This window comes from Aricia agestis, chromosome 1 (assembly GCF_905147365.1).
Source record: "Aricia agestis chromosome 1, ilAriAges1.1, whole genome shotgun sequence".
NCBI lineage: Eukaryota > Metazoa > Arthropoda > Insecta > Lepidoptera > Lycaenidae > Aricia > Aricia agestis.
In genome coordinates, this window is record NC_056406.1 from 26,905,878 (window position 1) to 26,924,481 (window position 18,604).

Consider the following 18,604-nt stretch of genomic DNA (forward strand, 5'->3'; position numbering starts at 1 on the left):
ATTGACAGACAATGCAATCAACACCGGTGGCTTAACTTTGTTGGATTTACTCGCGGCTTAACTTTTATTACCCAGAGGTAGGGTTGCCAGGTTGCTATAACCGAAAAGCCGGACAAAGCAGTCAGCTTGGCCGGATATTAGTACAAAAATAGTTGCTATCGAGTACTTAGAATCTAAGCTTTTAATATAGAAATACGTTCGGCTGCTCGTGTACACCGTACACATTTTCTGTTATTAAAACAGTCATCTAATTGCTATACAATTTTACATCTCATTAGATGTAAAACCGTCTTGGCCGGACTCCCTTTGATTTGGCCGGACACGCAAGCATAAAGCCTGACTGTCCGGCTTTATCCGGACGCCTGGCAACCCTACCCAGAGGCTAGGCCTTTATCACTTTGGATCTATCTTTATCATATGAAATGATGCCTCCCGTTGCTCCGTTGCTGTAGCTAACACGTACATAATAATATTAATTGCAGTATCCAATTAAAGTTCTAAGAACACAATACAGCCTCCATATTAATAGGTCAGTAAGTGTACTGCAACTGGCGAGTACGCAAGTGAGAGGTCGCGGCGTCCTTCCGCTGCACTCTGCAGTCGATTTCCTCCGGCGGCCGGCTGACGGATGTCTGCTATGTTAGCTATGTAGCCAGCGAAATAGACTATTAGGTACTTTCATTAGAAACTGTATGGTATTGTTTATATGTGTTCACTGAGAATATTATGATTTGACTTCACCTAAGCCAATCTTTACCAAAGTAGGCGATAACGTCCCCTTATGGGCGCTGGAGGTCCAAAATGCGGCGGTGTGGGACCCAAAACAGAATGGGGGTGTTGTGTAGAGGCTTGGGGTTGATTTATTTCATGTAGATGCATTTTAAATTGAAACAATGGCGCTAAAACATAATTTGTTCTCAAAGTGGGCAGTAGACAAAATAAGTTTGGGAACCGCTGACCTAAGCTATGTATTTGCTACTGGCTAGTAACATAAGGGGTATACTCACTTTCTATCAATCTTTGTAAGTAATCTCTCTGATTAGTGATTAGTGAATTTTATCTGCGTCGGTAGAATAAGGTTTTTTTTCACGTCATCTCGCTTTACATTTATCAGTCAAATCCTTCCTCTGTCATTTCTCTGACCGATTCAAAGTAAAAAAACTTTATCTCTTTCGCTCTCAAGTCATTACCTAGACGTGAAGGCAGAGACGTGTCATCAATCAGTTCTAGCTAATCATTACAGCTGATTCGGCGGCGGCCGCCCAGTCGTACTGCACGCGTAAGTCTTCAAGTTCAAGGGCGAAGGCCCATCGATCGCCCAGCTCTTATGCCGGCTTAATATAGACACGGTTCTTAATGAAGTGCATTGTCTAATGTGCCAGGAACCCGAATTTCATATCTCGAATGTCGCTTCGATTGCAAATTGTCTTATTCGCACCTCAGTCTCACGCAAGAGCAAGACAGCCTGCATCCAGCCAGCCTAACCGACTATCGAAACATTCGAGGTATGAGAATCAGTCTTCCGGAGTCTTGTCTAACTTCATAATCACATTGGTAAACAGCATCTTTTCTTATTTTATGCCTTGTTAAGTTGCTTGCGTTAGCTAGTGCGGTCATCCTCAAACTGAGTTGTGCTTACATTTGTAATCTTTGATAAGGTTTTACGGCCAATACAATGCTTATAGCGTGTGGATTATAATAAGACAAACTATATTCTTAGGCCCATTCGCTGTTATAGAATTCTTTTTAAATACCTTTATCTGGATGTCCTAGTCTTTGTCTGAAAGATGTCCTCATCACCCCGCAGACAACCGATAGCGCTCTCGGCGATGTGTCCAATAGGCAATAGATAACAGTGTACGTAAGCTCAGTCATTGTGCTACTGTTCCAGCGTGATAGCTGGTGTAAACAACAATAAAATGTTCATTTACACCGAAACGTTCTGCGCAAATGTTATTCAGGTTATCATTTCTTAGTTCATGGATTGCAACTCTCAACATCACACAGATGCCTAATATTTAATTTGATATGTCTATATAAGGAAAGTGAAGGTAATTATATTATCATTATTAATACAAGGTGTATGACTGCCTACCACATTTATTATTTATATTTCTAAACGAAACTCGGAAAGGAAATTACTTGACACAAGGTGAATGATTGCCTACCTATCATAAATATTATTATTAGTGACACGCTCGTAGCATTTGGTATTGATTTTTCAAAAATTTTTTGATTTATTTTTCATGAACAATGAACATAACAGCAGTCTGATACGATTTTGATTTACGAGTCCGATTAGTTACAAATTGAGCCGCAGCACGATCGTGCGCTAGTATAGCTGTCAGGACTCAGGAGTAGGGAAAAGCCGTTGAGATCGAATTAGTTCCAAAGCACGATTTTCCGCTAGTATATAATATTATGTCGAAAGTAGCAAAAGCTTGGACGTCGAGCTGATTCGATTCTCGATTCGATTCTGATTCTGTCGGGAGTAAGGCAGCTGCCTTACTCCCGATTAAGAGCCCTGAAGTGATTCGATGTTAGTACTATAATTAGTTAATAAGACCTTTATATCAACAACATTCTGGCAATAAAGACATTTGATTTGATGGTAACCTGTTCCAGGACACATTTGGTCGTGCGAAGAACTGGGTGAAGGAGCTGCAGCGGCAGGCGTCGCCGTCGATCGTGATAGCGCTGGCGGGCAACAAGAGCGACCTGGCCGCCAAGCGCATGGTCGAGTTCGACGAGGCGCAGGCCTACGCCGACGAGAACGGCCTGCTGTTCATGGAGACCAGCGCCAAGACCGCCATGAACGTCAACGATATATTCCTAGCTATCGGTGAGTCGCACGCACGCGGCACGAGCGCTAGGGGCTCCCACACAAATAGTGATGACTGATGAGCAAAATTGGTCTTGTTCTTGCAGTCTCGGTCTTGAAAAAAGGCAAGACCAAGACTAGGTGTGCAAGAACAAGACCGACTATGAAAGACTCAACGCAACACACAAATTTGCGAAATCGCATCGTATCGTATCGCAATGTCATTTTTAGTATGAGTTTGTTGCAGATTTTTGTGATGCGATGCGGATTCGCAGTTTTGTGTGGGAGCCCTAAGACTATCGCAAGTCAGTTGAAACATTATATGAAAGTTGATAGACGTTGAAAATTGTATGGCTGCACTTCTTTTCCTTTTCATAGCCAGTATGAACATCTGTAGCATGGTACAGTAGAAATGCAAAAGGATAGAAACGCTGAGTTTTTGCGGACAAACTGACAGATTTCCTTTGTTAATATGCACTTTGTTTACTTTAATAATTATGCTAAGTATAAACCTATCTATGGTGACCATGCTAAGCCTGCTAAAGTTTTTACAGACATTATATTTCGCCTCGTGTATAATTGTATGATGACGGTGTTTCAGCGAACAAGTTACCAAAGAGCGAGAGCGGCGGCGGCGGCGGCGGCGCGGGCGGCGCGCGCCGGCTCGTGGACGACGCGCCGCGCGCCTCTTCCTGCTGCAAGTGATACGAGAAGGTATGCTAAACGTCAACGCGACGCGTAAATGCATTTCTAAACTATGGATTTGACAGATTTGTAAGACGTCTCACGCTCACTAAATCTGTTAATTTGGTACAAATTATGGCCTATGGCCTAAAGGTACAATTCCGTGCATCGCGACAGTCGTAAGCCGCGCGCGGCCTACGACTGTCGTGAGCCGCGCGCGGCCGACGACAGTCATAGGCCGCGCGCGGCTTACGACTGTCGCGATGCATGGAATTGTACCTTTAGTCTGCCCCTCCTACGTTACAATAGCCTATTAAAGTTTTGAATATAAGCTACTAGACGCCCGCAACTCCGTTGTGCCAAAAGTACTTTATCGCACGGGAACCGTAAATTTTTGTATTCTATGTCCTTTCAAAGAACTCAAAGTGTGTCCATACAGAATTTCAGAAAAATCGGCCCTACGGTTCGGGCGTGAAGAGGTAACAGACAAACAGACACACTTTCGCATTATTTTATAATGTTGTTATTGATTCAGAACTTTTTCCGCATACAACTTTCAACAATATAAAAAATAAAACTTTCGAATTAGCTTCGTACAGGCTACCATTTATTACCTGTATTTTAATTAATAGTTCCCAAATCAGCAGTTTTATGTCACAACGAAAGCAACTTCCGGCGCCCATGGACATTCGCAGCATCAGAAGAGCTGCAGGTGCGCTAGCTGCAGGTGCGCTGCCGGCCTTTTAAGAGGGAATAGCCGGCCTTTTAGGAGGGTAGGGAAGGGAATAGGGTAGGGGATTGGGCCTCCGGTAAACTCACTCACTCGGCGAAACATAGCGCAAGCGCTGTTTCACGTTGGTTTTCTGTGAGAACGTGGTATTTCTCCGGTCGAGCCGGCCAATTCGTGCCGAAGCATGAATCTCCCACGCTTAATACTATTCTTCCCACGCTTATTCATATGGTATACACTATACTTTTGTTGCAACGCGCCGCCGCCGCTCTCGCCCCGCTGCCCGCTGATTTCGAGACAAACAGTCCTAACTCGTAGTATTTCCTAACTAATTGATGATATTGTGTTTACAGATGACATCGCAAAAAGGTGTGCGCGCGCGCGGCGGCTGAGGTATGTTCCGGCGATGTCGCTAAATATTTGTTACATTTTAAATAATAACTCTTCACAGTATATTAATATTGTTATACGGTGAATTAAGTAGTCATTCCACTGCTAACAATGGTCTCATGAGGTTATTCGAGACGCATCCGGCCCTAATCACCGTAAAAAGTTATAAATTTTCTTTTCATGCTCAATGGAATCTTTTCAAAGAGGTTGAAAAGTAAAATTCGTAACGACCATATACTGAAACGTTGGTATAATTATGTGCTGCTCAAGCCTCATGATGTCCCTGTTTTCACGTTAATAGTGACTAGCGCTTTCGTCAGAGTAAAGGCGTTTGTGCACTACACGGAATTTTACCGTCCGGCGTTCATAACTTTCACGTTTGCCATATAAATAAGGTAGGAAATCGAGATGCCGCGCCGCGCCGGATGGTAAAATTCCGTGTAGTGCACAAACGCCCTAAGGTTGCGTTTCCACAGGAGATGCGATGCGACGAATGTGTTTTTAAGATCCAATAGAATCGCTGCGCTGAGCGAGGTCAGGCAAATGAAGCGATTATATTGGTTCTCAAAAACAAACTCCTCGCACCGCAGCTCCGGCGGAAACGCACCCTTATGGGTATAAGTTTCTGTGACTTGTCACTGTGAGGACGATAACGAAAATGTTTGGCTTTGAATTAGTTACAATACTTGTCACTATGGCGCCATCTCAATCGCATGCTAACTAAAGTTACGTTTTCACATAGAGAAGTAACTCTTAGAACTCCGGCGGTGCCGATGTAAGTTGTAACGTGGTGTGTCACCCGCAGATGCCGCGGCGGAGCTCGTCACTCGCGGACTGTACACATCACGCCTACTTCGTTTCAACGTACCCCATTACCCCACATCCGTTCATCTCCACCTCCCCACTCCCCGGGCCGGGAACTTCGCTTAGTACTTTACCCCTCCCCCTCGTTCATCCCTCCGCCCCCTCACATAAGTCCCCCCGCCTCCGATTATTTTCCTTCTCGTTTGCCGTCCCCGCGAATTTTAGTTCAAACGTACCGTTAGACGAGTAGAGTACGACTCGTAGTTATTTTTACGCTAATCATTCTACGCGAGATGTTTTACATTAATAATAATTATATAAATATAATGTATATTATCTATGTAATTGTACGATATAAGGGAAGTGTAGGTGAGATACGGCAGTTATATTTACAGTTGTGAACGCATTCCAGGGGCCGCGCGGCGGGCGGAGCGGCGGGCTACTCGCTCCTTGTACAAAATGAAATTCAATTTCTAAATAAAATATTTACAATCGAGCCGATCCTCCAGACGCCCCGCCCCCCGCGCCGGCCCCCGTACGAGGAACATTTAAAAAGTTCTCGGTTTGTAAATAAAGACTGGATATAGGATATATCTCGAGCTAATCCTCATTAGTACCACGTTTAACTCCTCCCACTCAGTACGCGGCCCTCGTCCCCACGAGCGTTTTTTTATCGCGCTATACTCGAAACGCCCGTGAGATCGAGGGCCCGCTCACGCCTGTCACAGCCTGTGCGAGTTAGTAAGTCATTGTCCTAGACTAGATTAGATGAATTTGTAAATCGAGATGGAAGGGTTTTTATTGTACTCGTTCCCTTATCTACTTACTCGGCTTATCGCCGACGCTTCGTCCGCCCGGATTGCGCGAGGGCCCGGTTTACTGGTCGCTAGCGTGCAACTCAAGAATATCATTCCACGTTGCTTTATCTTGAGCTTTTTAAATGTTCCGCGCGTTGTGTGGCCGCGGGAGGCCGCGTCGTCGAGTCCGCGTCGCCGGTACGACACGGCGGCCGCTCGCACGCCCACTCCGCGAGCCGGGAGAGTGCGATAGAGCCAGATGCAAAATAACGCTTTGCCGTTTGACGAGCGAGACAGTAAATCTATCGGCTGCTCTCTCGCGGTTCGCTGCGTCGGTGTCCGAGCGGCCGGAGCACTTCTAGAGATTATAAAATTAGTGGTATCATATTGGCGGCGAATTATTATTATAATGTTATTTGTATGTTGAACCGTTTATCGTCCCTAGGAAACTTATTTTTTTACTCTTTCATTGTAATATTCGTGTTAATCGTTAGTCGATAGGTACTAGTGATTTTGGCGTCCCGACATTAAATATCAGGAGAAAAATGAACCTAAAATTGCAACAGGAGAATCTAATTTCTCTGTTTTTCGGGCGTCGTGACTCGCGGCGGGCTCGCTCGATAGGACGACTCCGTTTTTATTTATTTAACATAGGCCAAAGGCCAGGATCTGGGCCGAAAAATACACGATAATAACGTCTAAATAAATATTGTTATAATATATAAAAATTAAAAGGATACGGTAGTGTTTAATCGCCTAGAATAAGAGCATCGAATGTGGGCCCCGTTAATGTTGTATGATTCGATCTCCTTGCGATCGCTGCACGCTCCGAAGTCCGAACGTTCGGACGACACTCGACGACGCGGCCGGCGGCGAGCGAGTGTCCTGGCGCTTGTCGACGCTTCTACATTATACAAGATATGCATTTTAATTTGAATGAATTGAACCCTACGGTTTGTTATTATACGTCGAGCGCTCGCGCCCGAGCGCTATCGTTTTATGGTTATAGTGTGATGCCGAGGGCAGAATTGAGACGGCGAATTATTAAAACCGGTGCACGGATCGTCTACAATCAAATATACAACATAGATCGCGCCCGATGTCTTTCGATTCCCCGTCTCAAAGCTGCGATACGGGCATGTATCTATCTTATATTAGGTTAATTTGAGTTTTTCAAGTACACGTTCGAACAGCAAAAATGGCGTCACCACAAAATGTGCAATACGCGCGGCACTGCTTCTAGTAGCTAATATTCGTTTCGATCGACGCGACCGGAGCGTCAGGAGCGGTGGCCGAGGACTTACTATAAGAGTAGTGTAGATCTATTACTGGATTTTATTTGTTGTAATCACGATATACCCAGGCGAGAGGACGTTGATCAAAATCATATAGTATGTTTTTGTATTGTGTAAATATTTTGGATTTATTAAGATTATTATATTGAATAAAAAAATATTGTAAATGGATGGGATGTTTTATTATTTGTCCTATACCTAGATAAAATTATTATATTTGAAGTAATCTCATTTTTAATATACTGTTTTATGTAAATGTAAAGAAGTAAAATTCATTTGTTTTAAATAATAATATTTTATTACAGGCACAAAAATATATTCATGTTACAATAAAGCTAGGTATTTATTTAGCTAGAGTACGACATTACTTGTAGGCCTACAATATTATAAAAGTTGAAGTTGAACATAGTATTTATCAATAAACATAGATGTCATTCATCATCAACAATTAATTAACAGCATAGCTTAGCATCGGAGAAGGCAGAAATTGATAGGTCTCTTTTACTTGCACACAAAAATATTATTACGTACCTGTGGGAAGGAGAGAGTAATATATTCGTGCGTGAGTGAAAGAGACATGTGGCAACGGGTCAAATACGCCCGCGACCGGACTTAAGGCTGGTTTTATCGCTAAGCGTTTCGGCAGCGCCATTGGTGCGCCGCGCGTTCGAAGATGTTGGAGGTAGTAGTAGCGTTTTAAAGTCGCGCGCTTGAGCAGCGCCGTTCGTCCATACGTTTGTTACAGCTGAGAACGCGCGCGCTCCAACGGCGCTGCGAAACTCTTCACGATAAAACCAGCCTAAATGTTCTTCTCGCTAGACTCGCGTGGCTTGTACACAGTATTCATTCATATTTCATACCACTGGCAAGTTATTTAGAAATATTTGCATAAACATAAAGGCTACTTAAGTTTCTCTATTTCTATTGTTAAGTAGAGAAGACCGATGACTAGTTATAAGATGCATTGCAATGTATAAAATAGGATATACTTAATGAGTATATTTCGAATGTATGTAACTATGTACTATCAGAGAAGTTGATTCCTATGCTAATCGGGGACCTAAGTAGTTTGGTCGCGTTACGTCAAACCCAGCTGACAGATCACAATTAACATTGAATTGACATATTCGACCAAATAACGTTGGTCTGCCAATTGCATAGGAATCAACTTCCTCGATGGTACAAGTACAGGTCAGTATAATAAGTTAAAAAATGTAACTCTTTAAGTACTTGATAAAACATGATTATGGCTATTGCCATTGTAATTTGTACTGTAATGCATTTATTTAAATATGAAGAAAAAAAAAAGGTACTCAATTGTTGATCAAGATTTGGTCATGAAACAGCATTACAAGTAAATTTATATACATACAAAATTCCTTTGATATGGAACAGTTACTTATACAAGTGTGTATAAGTATAGTGATAGTTACATTTAGTGCAGTCGGCAGGATGGTCAGTTATTTACAGTTCGACGAAGTTTAGAGTTCGTCGTCGAAGCGGCGGTGGTCGTCGGCGTCGGAGCCGACGAAGACGCGGTGGTGGCGCAGAATCTCGTCGTACGACAGCAGGTCGTCGTGGTCGTCGTCGGCCGACGCGAACAGGTGATCCACCTCCTCGTCGGCGATCTCACTGAACAGACATTTTATGTTATTTTAAAGCTATGTAACTAGGCAACACTTCGTGCAACTTCTGTTCATCAGTGTTGCAAGTTATTTATTGACTTAACAATCATTTTGCTCGCCAGCTGTTGGGCCCACGCCCACAGACATAGATAGACACCGCATGTCGCTCCATTTGTAAGAAAACGAGCGTGTCACTTTTTTCCTACCTACTGTGACGTACCGATGATAAGAATCGTGTCTATTATCTTGTCCAACGTTTCTATTTGAATTTCTACAGCTCAATACGGCACTTTTAGGCATTTAAGTATAGTTTTCACAGAGCCAGTAGTGGCTCTGTGAAAACTATACTTTAGGCATTTTTAAAATTCCAATTGACGTCCGATTCTGATAGCTGATTAAAGAACAGACTTTCGAAAGACGAGCATTGCTCGTGCAAGCGAAGTACAGACACATGCGGTATCTATATCTATGTCTGTGGTTGGGCCCACGTGTTGCGCTGCCAAACTATCTAATCCAGCTATACTCAAAATGAGGCTCGCCGGGTTTTATTATATAAGTGGCCTGCGTGAATTGGTAATTTTAAATAACGTTATTTTTTCACCACAAAATTATATTTTATAGTAGCGGCCCGTGACACCAAGATTAAAACAATGTGCGCAATGTGTCGAGCTAGCGACCGGTCGGGCTCCGCGTTACAGACGCAGCAAAAGTAATTAATATTTTTGCGAATTGCGCGGCACATTGCCGCTGCACGTGACCATGCGCGTTTATCCAGCATGCCATAGACACCATGGACGAGGTCAGCATCATGCAGATCTGCAAGTCCTCCTTCACCAGTGAGGAGATTTGCAAGGGGAAGCAGCTGCTGTATGAGACGCTCGGCCAGAGCGCGAACATGCCGTCGCGACGAAGAGACGGAACGGAACAAGTGTGCAGGAAGATGATGTCCTGCTGAAGCAGACGGATCCGGATAAGGATGAGGTGCCGGCTTTTGTGGCTAAAGAGCTGCACAAGCTGCCACCCGTCACGCTGGACCACGTCGACGTCGTCAGCCTACTGAAGGACATCAGGTTCCTGAAGGAGGAGCTGGCAGGAGTTCGGGGTAGATTGCAGGCATCAGAGTCTACCATCAGTGATTAACGTATTGAATTATCGCAGTTAAAAAACGGTAATTCAATATGTAGGTCACCTGATGCCGCATACGTCACCATACAGGCGAGCACGTTTAGCCCGTCAGCATTATCGGACAGGTCAACGAACACCGCCACTGCCGCCCCCGCCCGCATTCCCCTCCCGGTTGCACCGACGCCGAGTCTCCAGGCGACTCAGCAAAACTACGCGACTGTTGTTGGTCGCCCAGCACCTACCCCGCGGGCGAAAATAAATGGGGAGAATGTGAGCCGCAAGGCTTTGGAGAGTATGAAGAGCCGCAAGGTAGAGTCTTCTCGACCTGGCAAGGACGAGAGCAGGGGGTGCGATGAGGAGGGCTTCACACTGGTGGAGAGAAGGAAGAAGAAGCCCGCCGCCCGCAACCACCGCGGCACCGCGCCATATGTACCTGAGCTGCGTCTGCGGTGCGAGGTCCCCGCGACGCCCCTGTTCATATCCCGCCTGCACTGGTCCATGGAGACCGAAGACGTCGTGGACTACATCCAGAAGAAGACGACACTGCGCCAGAGAGTCGAGCGTCTGCAGTCTCGCCACAAGGTTAACTTTAGTTCCTTTGCGGTGAGAGTACCGACGAATGTTCTTTTGACCTTTGAGGCGCCGGAGTTCTGGCCGATGGATGTGGTCTACCGAAGGTTCCGGAGGAGACTCCGGAACGAAGCGCGTCACGTAGCAGTAAACACGTGACAAAGTGTAGTTTTTAAGTATATAATAATATGTATGTTAGTCTGTAAGGTATTTGTATTATGGGCCTATATGCCTGAAATAAATGGTAAAATAAATAAAATAAAACGTGTTTGAGGCCTGTATAAAAAAAGGTTGAGCCATTTCAAAAACTTAACGAGCGGGGTTACCGAAGGAAGGGCCAAAAAATCCTTCTATAACCCCGTACGCTCACTACATTAACTAATAGAACAAAAATAAATACAATAACTCGTCGTTTGTCGCGGACAATACTCACTCGTTGTCGGGTATGAGCCAGCGCTTGAGCTCGCGCTCGTCGAGGCGGCCGTCGCGGTTGAGGTCCAGCTCGTGGTCGAACTTGTCGCGCTCCGACAGCGTCCACTCGCGGTCCTGCTGCCCGCCTAAACACACATCATATTATTAGTACTAGCTATTTGACCGAGCTTTGCTTCGTTGTTCGACAATAAAATGACATTTTCTAAAAATGATTCCTAGCTAGATCGATTTATCGCCTCCGAAACCCCCTATATACTAAATTTCATGAAAATCGTTGGCGCCGATTCAGAGATTCTAATTATATATTATATACAAGAATTGCTCGTTGAAAGATATAAGATAGACAAGTCAGAATATTCAAGCTGTATAAGTGTATATAATATATTATAGCTGGAAGTTGTATGTCTCAGGCGCAACGGCCAGAACTCACTCATACAGGGGTCATAGTTATACAATGTTTTATTCTAATCTGATAGGTTTTTTTTTAAAGTTCCTTACCCCTAACATAGTCAGGGCTTGTTGGGTCGTAGCGAGGTACGGGCCCCTACAAGAGCGATCGGTCGCTAATGCTCACAAGTTTCATACCTAAACGTGGAGCAGAGAGAGTTGCGGTGTGAGATTTCGCTCACACATATTTTGTTTTTAATTTTTACCTCACCTTCAATACTATTGTGAGATACTCATAACTCATAGGATTTTATTAATTGTTGTATTCATAATCATTATTCTTAATACTAATACAGTTATCTTTCAGTCGAGTTTATCTGATACGTTAGACTAGTGGCAGCTACCTATAACTCTAAATGAATCACGGTGTGGAGATTTTTTATTAACTTAAAGGCTGAGTCATTGGAAACACGCTTTAAAACAAAGATAGTGGATTTATTTCACTACTGTACCCTTGTGGACGTTATGGTAAATTTTACAACTCACACTTCATTATTACAAAATTCCTTTGATATATATTCCAAGACCTAAGCAATAGAGTTGTGCAGACTTGGAATATGTTGTTAGATGATATTGTCTCTGCACCAACTGTTAATAGCTTAGAAATAGACTTGACAAATGGTTGATGACAAATAACTGCTAGATCATTAACAATAAATAAATATTACTCGGAAGAAAACATAAATTAGTATACAAGTGTAGCGCGCACCTCGCTCGCCGACGTACTCTTCGAAGTCGAGGTGTCCGTCGCGGTTGGCGTCCTTCTCCCGCAGCGTCTGCCGCACCAGGTGCGGGTGCATCACCTCGTGCTCCTCCGGGTTCGTGAACGTCTGAAAGTGTTGTGTTATATCTATACTAATATTATAAAGAGGTAAACTTTGTTTGTTTAATTGTAATGAATAGGCTCAAAAACTACTGGACCGATTTTAAAAATTCTTTCACCATTCGAAAGCTACATTATTTACGAGTAACATAGGCTACTTTTTATTTTGGAGAATATAGGGTTCCGTAAGATATTTCAGTTTTTCGGAAACAACCAGAAAATTTACTTATTTTGCGTACGCTGCCTAAACTATAAAATATAGAACTATACAATGTTCTAAGTAAATGTAGATCTTATAAATATCTACAAAAATGTCCGCGACACACTATACCTATCTATGTCAAGTGAGGCACGACAACCATCATCTTATTTAAAAATGTAGATTTTTTTTGGACTACATTTAAACGAATTTATTTTGCTTATTATGCTAATGATCCTTATCAAAATAAATAATTTCATGATACAGTTTATGTAGATTATATTTGCTCTTCGAATGATTAAAATTGGACGTTTGGTTTAGAAGTTATGGCGAAATTAAAATGTTGCGATTTACGCCCGTTTCGAAGTGGGCCCTACCAATGCCACAGAATAGATAATAATAGTACGAGTACCAATGCAGGGGTGCGCATTGTACACATTGAAAAGGTCTACAGAAAACTCCGCGATGGTATATATTTTTTTTATGAAATAAGGGGGCAAGCGAGCAAACGGGTCACCTGATGGAAAGCAACTTCCGTCACCCATGGACACCCGCAGCATCAGAAGCGCTGCAATTGCGTTGCAAAAGCGGCCTTTTAAGAGGGAATAGGGTAATAGGGGAGGGTAGAGATGGGAATAGGGGAGGGTAGGGAAGGGAAAAAAAAGAGGGTAGGAACTCACTCACTCAGCGAAACACAGCGTAAACGCTGTATCACGCCAGTTTTGTGTGAGAACGTGGTATTTCTCCGCTCGAGCCAGCCTATTTGTGCCGAAGCATGGCTCTCCCACGTATAAGTATATCTCTTATGGATATATCCCACAATAACATATTTTTTTGTCATTTACTTTTAACTTCAAATAATGGCTAATTATTGAAGCGATTTTAACCAATACGGAAATAATCCTTATTCAATTAACTTCAAATACATTATTGATTTTGGCCCTTTACAGCATAATTATTACGATTTTAATTTTAAATGAATATTTTCGAAGACATTACAGATTTAAAATTGCGGGACGTAAGTAGCTTTTGCGGCAGTACCGACCAACGCGGGCTACGGGTAGTAATGAATATAAATTATTTAAAATCAAACTACTGAATCGATTTTAATCATTTTTTCAGTGACTTAGGCCATCATTTATTTTATACCCGTGCGAAGCCGGGGCGGGTCGCTAGTACTTTATATTATACTTTACGCCTCTAGTCCATTGACGCTGCGAAACGCGAAACAGCGGCGAACCGATTTGCTGTCTCACTCGCCATACGGTAATGCATTATAATATGGCGTCTCGCTCCTGTTTCGCAGGACCACAAACACGTATTGGTCCGTCGCAGGCCGCAACCAAAAGTTTTTAGCGTTAAAATAATGCTTTTCTAAAAGCGAATATAAGTGGAAATATTTTTACGACTTTGCACTATTTTCGTGGTGGGTGTGAAATTATAAATTGTTTAATTTCATGCGGGTCACAGACAGAGTCAAGGTGGGCCGCATGCGGCCCGCGGGCCGGTTGAATATAGGTGCTTTAGACCTACCAACTAGAAACGAGGCTGCATGATACTACCAAAATTATAATTAAATGTATGTCTGCAATTATACATATATTTTCATTGAAATTATAGAGTGTACATAGATCTAATTAATTTGCTGTTTGAAAACAGAAAATTAATTAAAAGTGTGCCTAACAGCTAATTACTGTAGTGCAGTGTAAAAGGTAACATACCTCGAACTCGGCGAAGTCGAGGTTGCCGTCGCCGTTGGCGTCCGCCGCGCGCCACATTGCCTTCTCCTCCTGCACCAGCTGCGGACATTACACTTTTAAATTACTGTAAAAATTTTTAAAATTCAAATTTGTTTAACACAGATAAAATAATCAATTACATTATGTTTGTTCAATCTTAGGGTGTTTATAAATGACTGTGGTATTATATTAACTAGAGATCGCCCAATGGTCGAAATTCGACCTTAGTTTGAATAACATTAGGGCTACTACCTATATTTTGTAAAAAAAAATGACTTTATCATATTTTTTCAACTCTTGTCTCTGGGACTCAGCTGATCTCAGATTGGCCGTGTAAGTATTGTCTAATAGTATCTAAGATTTAATTAAAAAAACTATAATCCATTTTCAATTTGTCACCTTGTTGTCAACAGACTTCAACCATAAATAAAAGAGTAAAATTCGTATGTATAGGCTTGTCACTCAAAAATATGTCATTTTTCCTAGTGTGTGTGCTGTAGTGTGTGTAACGTTTTATTTGTTAAAAAAATGTATGATAAAAGCATAATTTCAAAATAATATTAGCTCGATGCACTCCTTCACCATATAAACTATAACTGTGCAAAATTTCATTCACCTACGTTTCCCCATTTTTCGTCAAAAGGGATACAAAGTTTTTGGCTCACGTATTAATATATAGATGAGAAAGTGGTCAACAGAATTAAACTTATTAATAGGAAAGAGCATAATGCTATGTCTTATTAATAAGTTTAATTCTAAATTACGATGTCGCGTAAAAGTATTATTAATAAAAAATCTACAATAAGGGTAAAAATAAGTCAACAGTTGTAGAAAAAAAAGGAAATTCATAAGAAACGGAGTACATTATGATTTTACGCTTATCGCGCGAAATATGCCTGCCATAAAATGGTGTACACTGTACTCAATTTATTTTTAGCATTATAAATGGCGGTTACTGGTTAAACTTACTGCAAATAGAAAATGAGATTACGACAAGGTTTAAATATTCAAGTCATAATGGTTAAAATTAGTCATGTTAGGGCCTTTTCACTTTTATTAGTGCGAGTGCAAGTGATTAGTAATTAGGAAAAAGTAAAGGATTTGCACTAATCAGTTGCTGTTCACTTTTATTTCTACTGATTACTAAATACTAATCACCTGCAACAATCACCTACACTGATCAAAGTGAATACAGGTCATTAAGAACAGTGAAGTGCTCGGAACAAAGCAATTGATACCACACTGTACAAATAATAAACCTTGTTGTATATGAATACCATGCCAGTGTCACCGGTGTCCTCCGGCCCGATCTCCTCCTCGGTGTCCACGCCAAACGCATCCTGGAGGTACTCCCCCCACGTCACCACACCATCCTTGTTGGAGTCCGTCTCTGACATGCGCTCCTCTGCTTCCTCCTTGGATAGGTTTCTAGAACAAATCATAATATCATGTGGTAGAGAAAAATCTAATCTATATAGATAGAAATTATTAGTTTTAGACTGTTATAGGTTTCATTAATACATTAAAAATATTATCTTTATAATACAAAGAATATTATAGTATTATGTACTATGATAAAAGTATGAAAATATGTGTAAAAAAATATGATCCACTTTTGGGACACAATTGACAATTCTGGCTATTATCTGTACGAGGTAAGTACATCCTTTCACCTACCCAACTACTAGTAGAATACAACGCACCTATTGTTTTCCACACATTTCATGCAATATTTAGATTTATGATTTTTGTGATTGTTTGTCAAACAATTAAACAAGTAGCATTGTCTGATAAATTGAATAGAGATTATCATCCTCACTTGTAACATACAGCTATTGTTAGGTTTTTATAGAGTTATCCTACTAATATTATAAAGGCGAAAGTTTGTTTGGATGTATGGATGTGTGGATGTATGGATGTTTGTTACTCTTTTACGCAAAAACTACTGAACGGATTTTAATGAAACTTTATAATAATATAGCTTATACATCAGAATAACACATAGGCTACAATTTTAACCGACTTTCAAAATGAGGGAGGTGTTATGTTAGTTTTCTTATGTTCAACGATTACTCCGCCGTTTATTAACCGATTTTCAAAATTTTTCTTTTGGTATATAGGATATCATCCCAATTTAGTATTACATTCACAAAAGTGGTGATCTGATGAAGGATGCATAAGTAATCGAGGGAACTCCTTAAAATTTATAGGGAAACATGTGGTGACTTCGGTTTCGTGAGAAGTATTCTAAGCATATGCTACCAACAAGTAAGATTTTGAACCGAGGTATACCTGGTATACCGTGGTTCGGAAGGTGCTGAGAGAACTCCTGATTCTTTATAGATACAAGTTTGGGAGTTTCAGCGTTGTTTTAAGAACGGAAAGCATATGCTACTTTGCAAATTACATTCATCATCATCATCATCATTATCACTACCATACTATTATACCATGGTTATGACTTATGAGCCTATAATGACCCTGTTATCAGTACTTTTCATAGTCTTTTAGATCGAGACTCGAGTTTGTCAAGTGATAATTGAAAGAAATCTATACTTAATATTATAAACCTGAAGAGTATGTTTGTTTGAACACGCTAATCTCAGGAACTACTGGTCCGATTTAAAAACTTATTTCAGTGTTAGATAGCTAATTTATCGAGTAAGACTATAGGCTATATATTATCACGCTAAGAATAATACGACCGAGAAACTCAGGAAAATGTGGGAAAAACGGGGGAATGTGGGAAAAAGAAATTACGAACTACTGGAGCAATTTTTATGGCAATATTTGGCACAGATATAGAGTAAACCAAGTGAAGGGAGTAGGGACATAAGAGCTATTTTTTTGGGAAAATGGTTTCCGTAAAATTCCTAACATACGCGGGCGAAGCCGCGCGGGCATCTAGTTACTCATAAAAAAATATGAAGGACAAAGGAGTTCATTATGGGATTATTAATTTTATCAGTTTATTATGAAAGTCAGAGTGCTCATGATAATGAATGTAAAAAACGTCTTAAGTCTTATTCATATGTAAATATTAAAAGTGTCTATCTGTGACTCCCTAGATGGATGTAATGATTCATGCCTTGAATACATTATGGAGCTTAACGGTTCACACATGTTAAAACAATTTTTATGCTGCTACATGACTACTTTTTACAGATTGCAAGCTTCAGCTTCATTTTATAGTAACATTTTAATTTGTTTCCTAGACAAAATATATAAATAAAGTAAATATTAATGCTAAGTTGTTGTAGTAGTAAAGTTCTCTTACATAAATGAGTTCAGGATCCACTTCCTGAGTTCCTTCCTGTCGATATACTGATCTCCATTGAGGTCCATCTTGGGCAGCAGCAGGGCGAGCCTCTGCCGCGCCTCCTCCGGGCTCAGCTTGTCATACTCCTCGGCCTCCTTCACGCTGCCTGTCGAGAAATAGTACGTGATGACCAGCGCGGCGGGCACGAGGAGTGAGAGCGCGATCCGCACGGACATCGCCGCCGCACTCCTTATCGCCGACTAAACAGTAAACATCGCGGCGAAACGGCCGGCGGCCGGCGCGTATGTAAACAAACTGCGGGCGAGACGAACCTAATATTGCTTCGTGATCGAACTCGACGTTGTGGCCCTCGTCGCCGTAGTGCTCGTGGTCCCGCGGCCGGTACGCGCCGTCCGCCTCGCGCTCGCCGCCATCCACGCTGTGGCTGTGGACGGCTGCAGACGCGCACAAAATGTTCGGGGCCAGCAGCAGCAACAGGCCCAAGTGTTTCATAAACATGCCTAATACGATCATACGATAGTCTTGCTTATAACGAGTAGGTATTTATTTTTGGTTTGTAGCAATGATTGGTTGGTTTGGAGCAATACAGTAATTTAAACAAAGTTTTAATTTATAAATAAACACCACAGATTACTAGTATATATTTAATAAACACAATTCCCAGGCGTATCGAATCAATCTCATTACAGTTGACATTTGTTGACATAACTGATTTTGACATATATTTTTTTTAATTCTTGTAGAAAACGATAAAGACATACCCCGCGTTCCATTTAGCGTTAAAAACAATCAAAACCATTGAGGTACTATAGACTGGAGAGAGCCTTATATCCATAATCCTAT

General features: G+C 41.6%; 2 protein-coding genes across 7 annotated transcripts in view; one reads left to right on the forward strand and one right to left on the reverse strand.

The window, feature by feature from the left end:
- LOC121732302 (ras-related protein Rab-5B) overlaps nt 1-18,604 on the forward strand; it is a 30,982-nt gene that overhangs the window by 9,524 nt on the left and 2,854 nt on the right. For 4 of the 5 annotated variants that reach the window (XM_042122145.1, XM_042122157.1, XM_042122165.1 and 1 more), the window contains exons 4-7: nt 2,626-2,842; nt 3,423-3,535; nt 4,589-4,628; nt 5,431-7,692. In XM_042122145.1, coding sequence (XP_041978079.1) covers nt 2,626-2,842; nt 3,423-3,526 — 321 coding nt within the window. In that variant the 3' untranslated portion in view covers nt 3,527-3,535; nt 4,589-4,628; nt 5,431-7,692. Of the gene's footprint in view, nt 1-2,625; nt 2,843-3,422; nt 3,536-4,588; nt 4,629-5,430; nt 7,693-18,604 lie in introns of those variants that run through there. The other variant, XR_006036350.1, reaches the window with a different exon arrangement.
- LOC121732289 (reticulocalbin-2) lies at nt 8,688-18,379 on the reverse strand. Of its 2 annotated transcripts, none has more exons than XM_042122133.1 (7): nt 18,073-18,379; nt 17,759-17,906; nt 15,759-15,909; nt 14,464-14,541; nt 12,430-12,550; nt 11,275-11,398; nt 8,688-9,153 (listed from the first exon to the last, which is right to left on the reverse strand). In XM_042122133.1, exons 1-7 carry the CDS (start codon nt 18,272-18,274, stop codon nt 9,003-9,005), a joined length of 975 nt encoding a protein of 324 aa, XP_041978067.1. In that variant the 5' UTR covers nt 18,275-18,379; the 3' UTR covers nt 8,688-9,002. The 2 variants fall into 2 exon arrangements, with proteins under 2 accessions (XP_041978067.1, XP_041978059.1); XM_042122125.1 differs by having other exon boundaries at nt 15,741-15,909.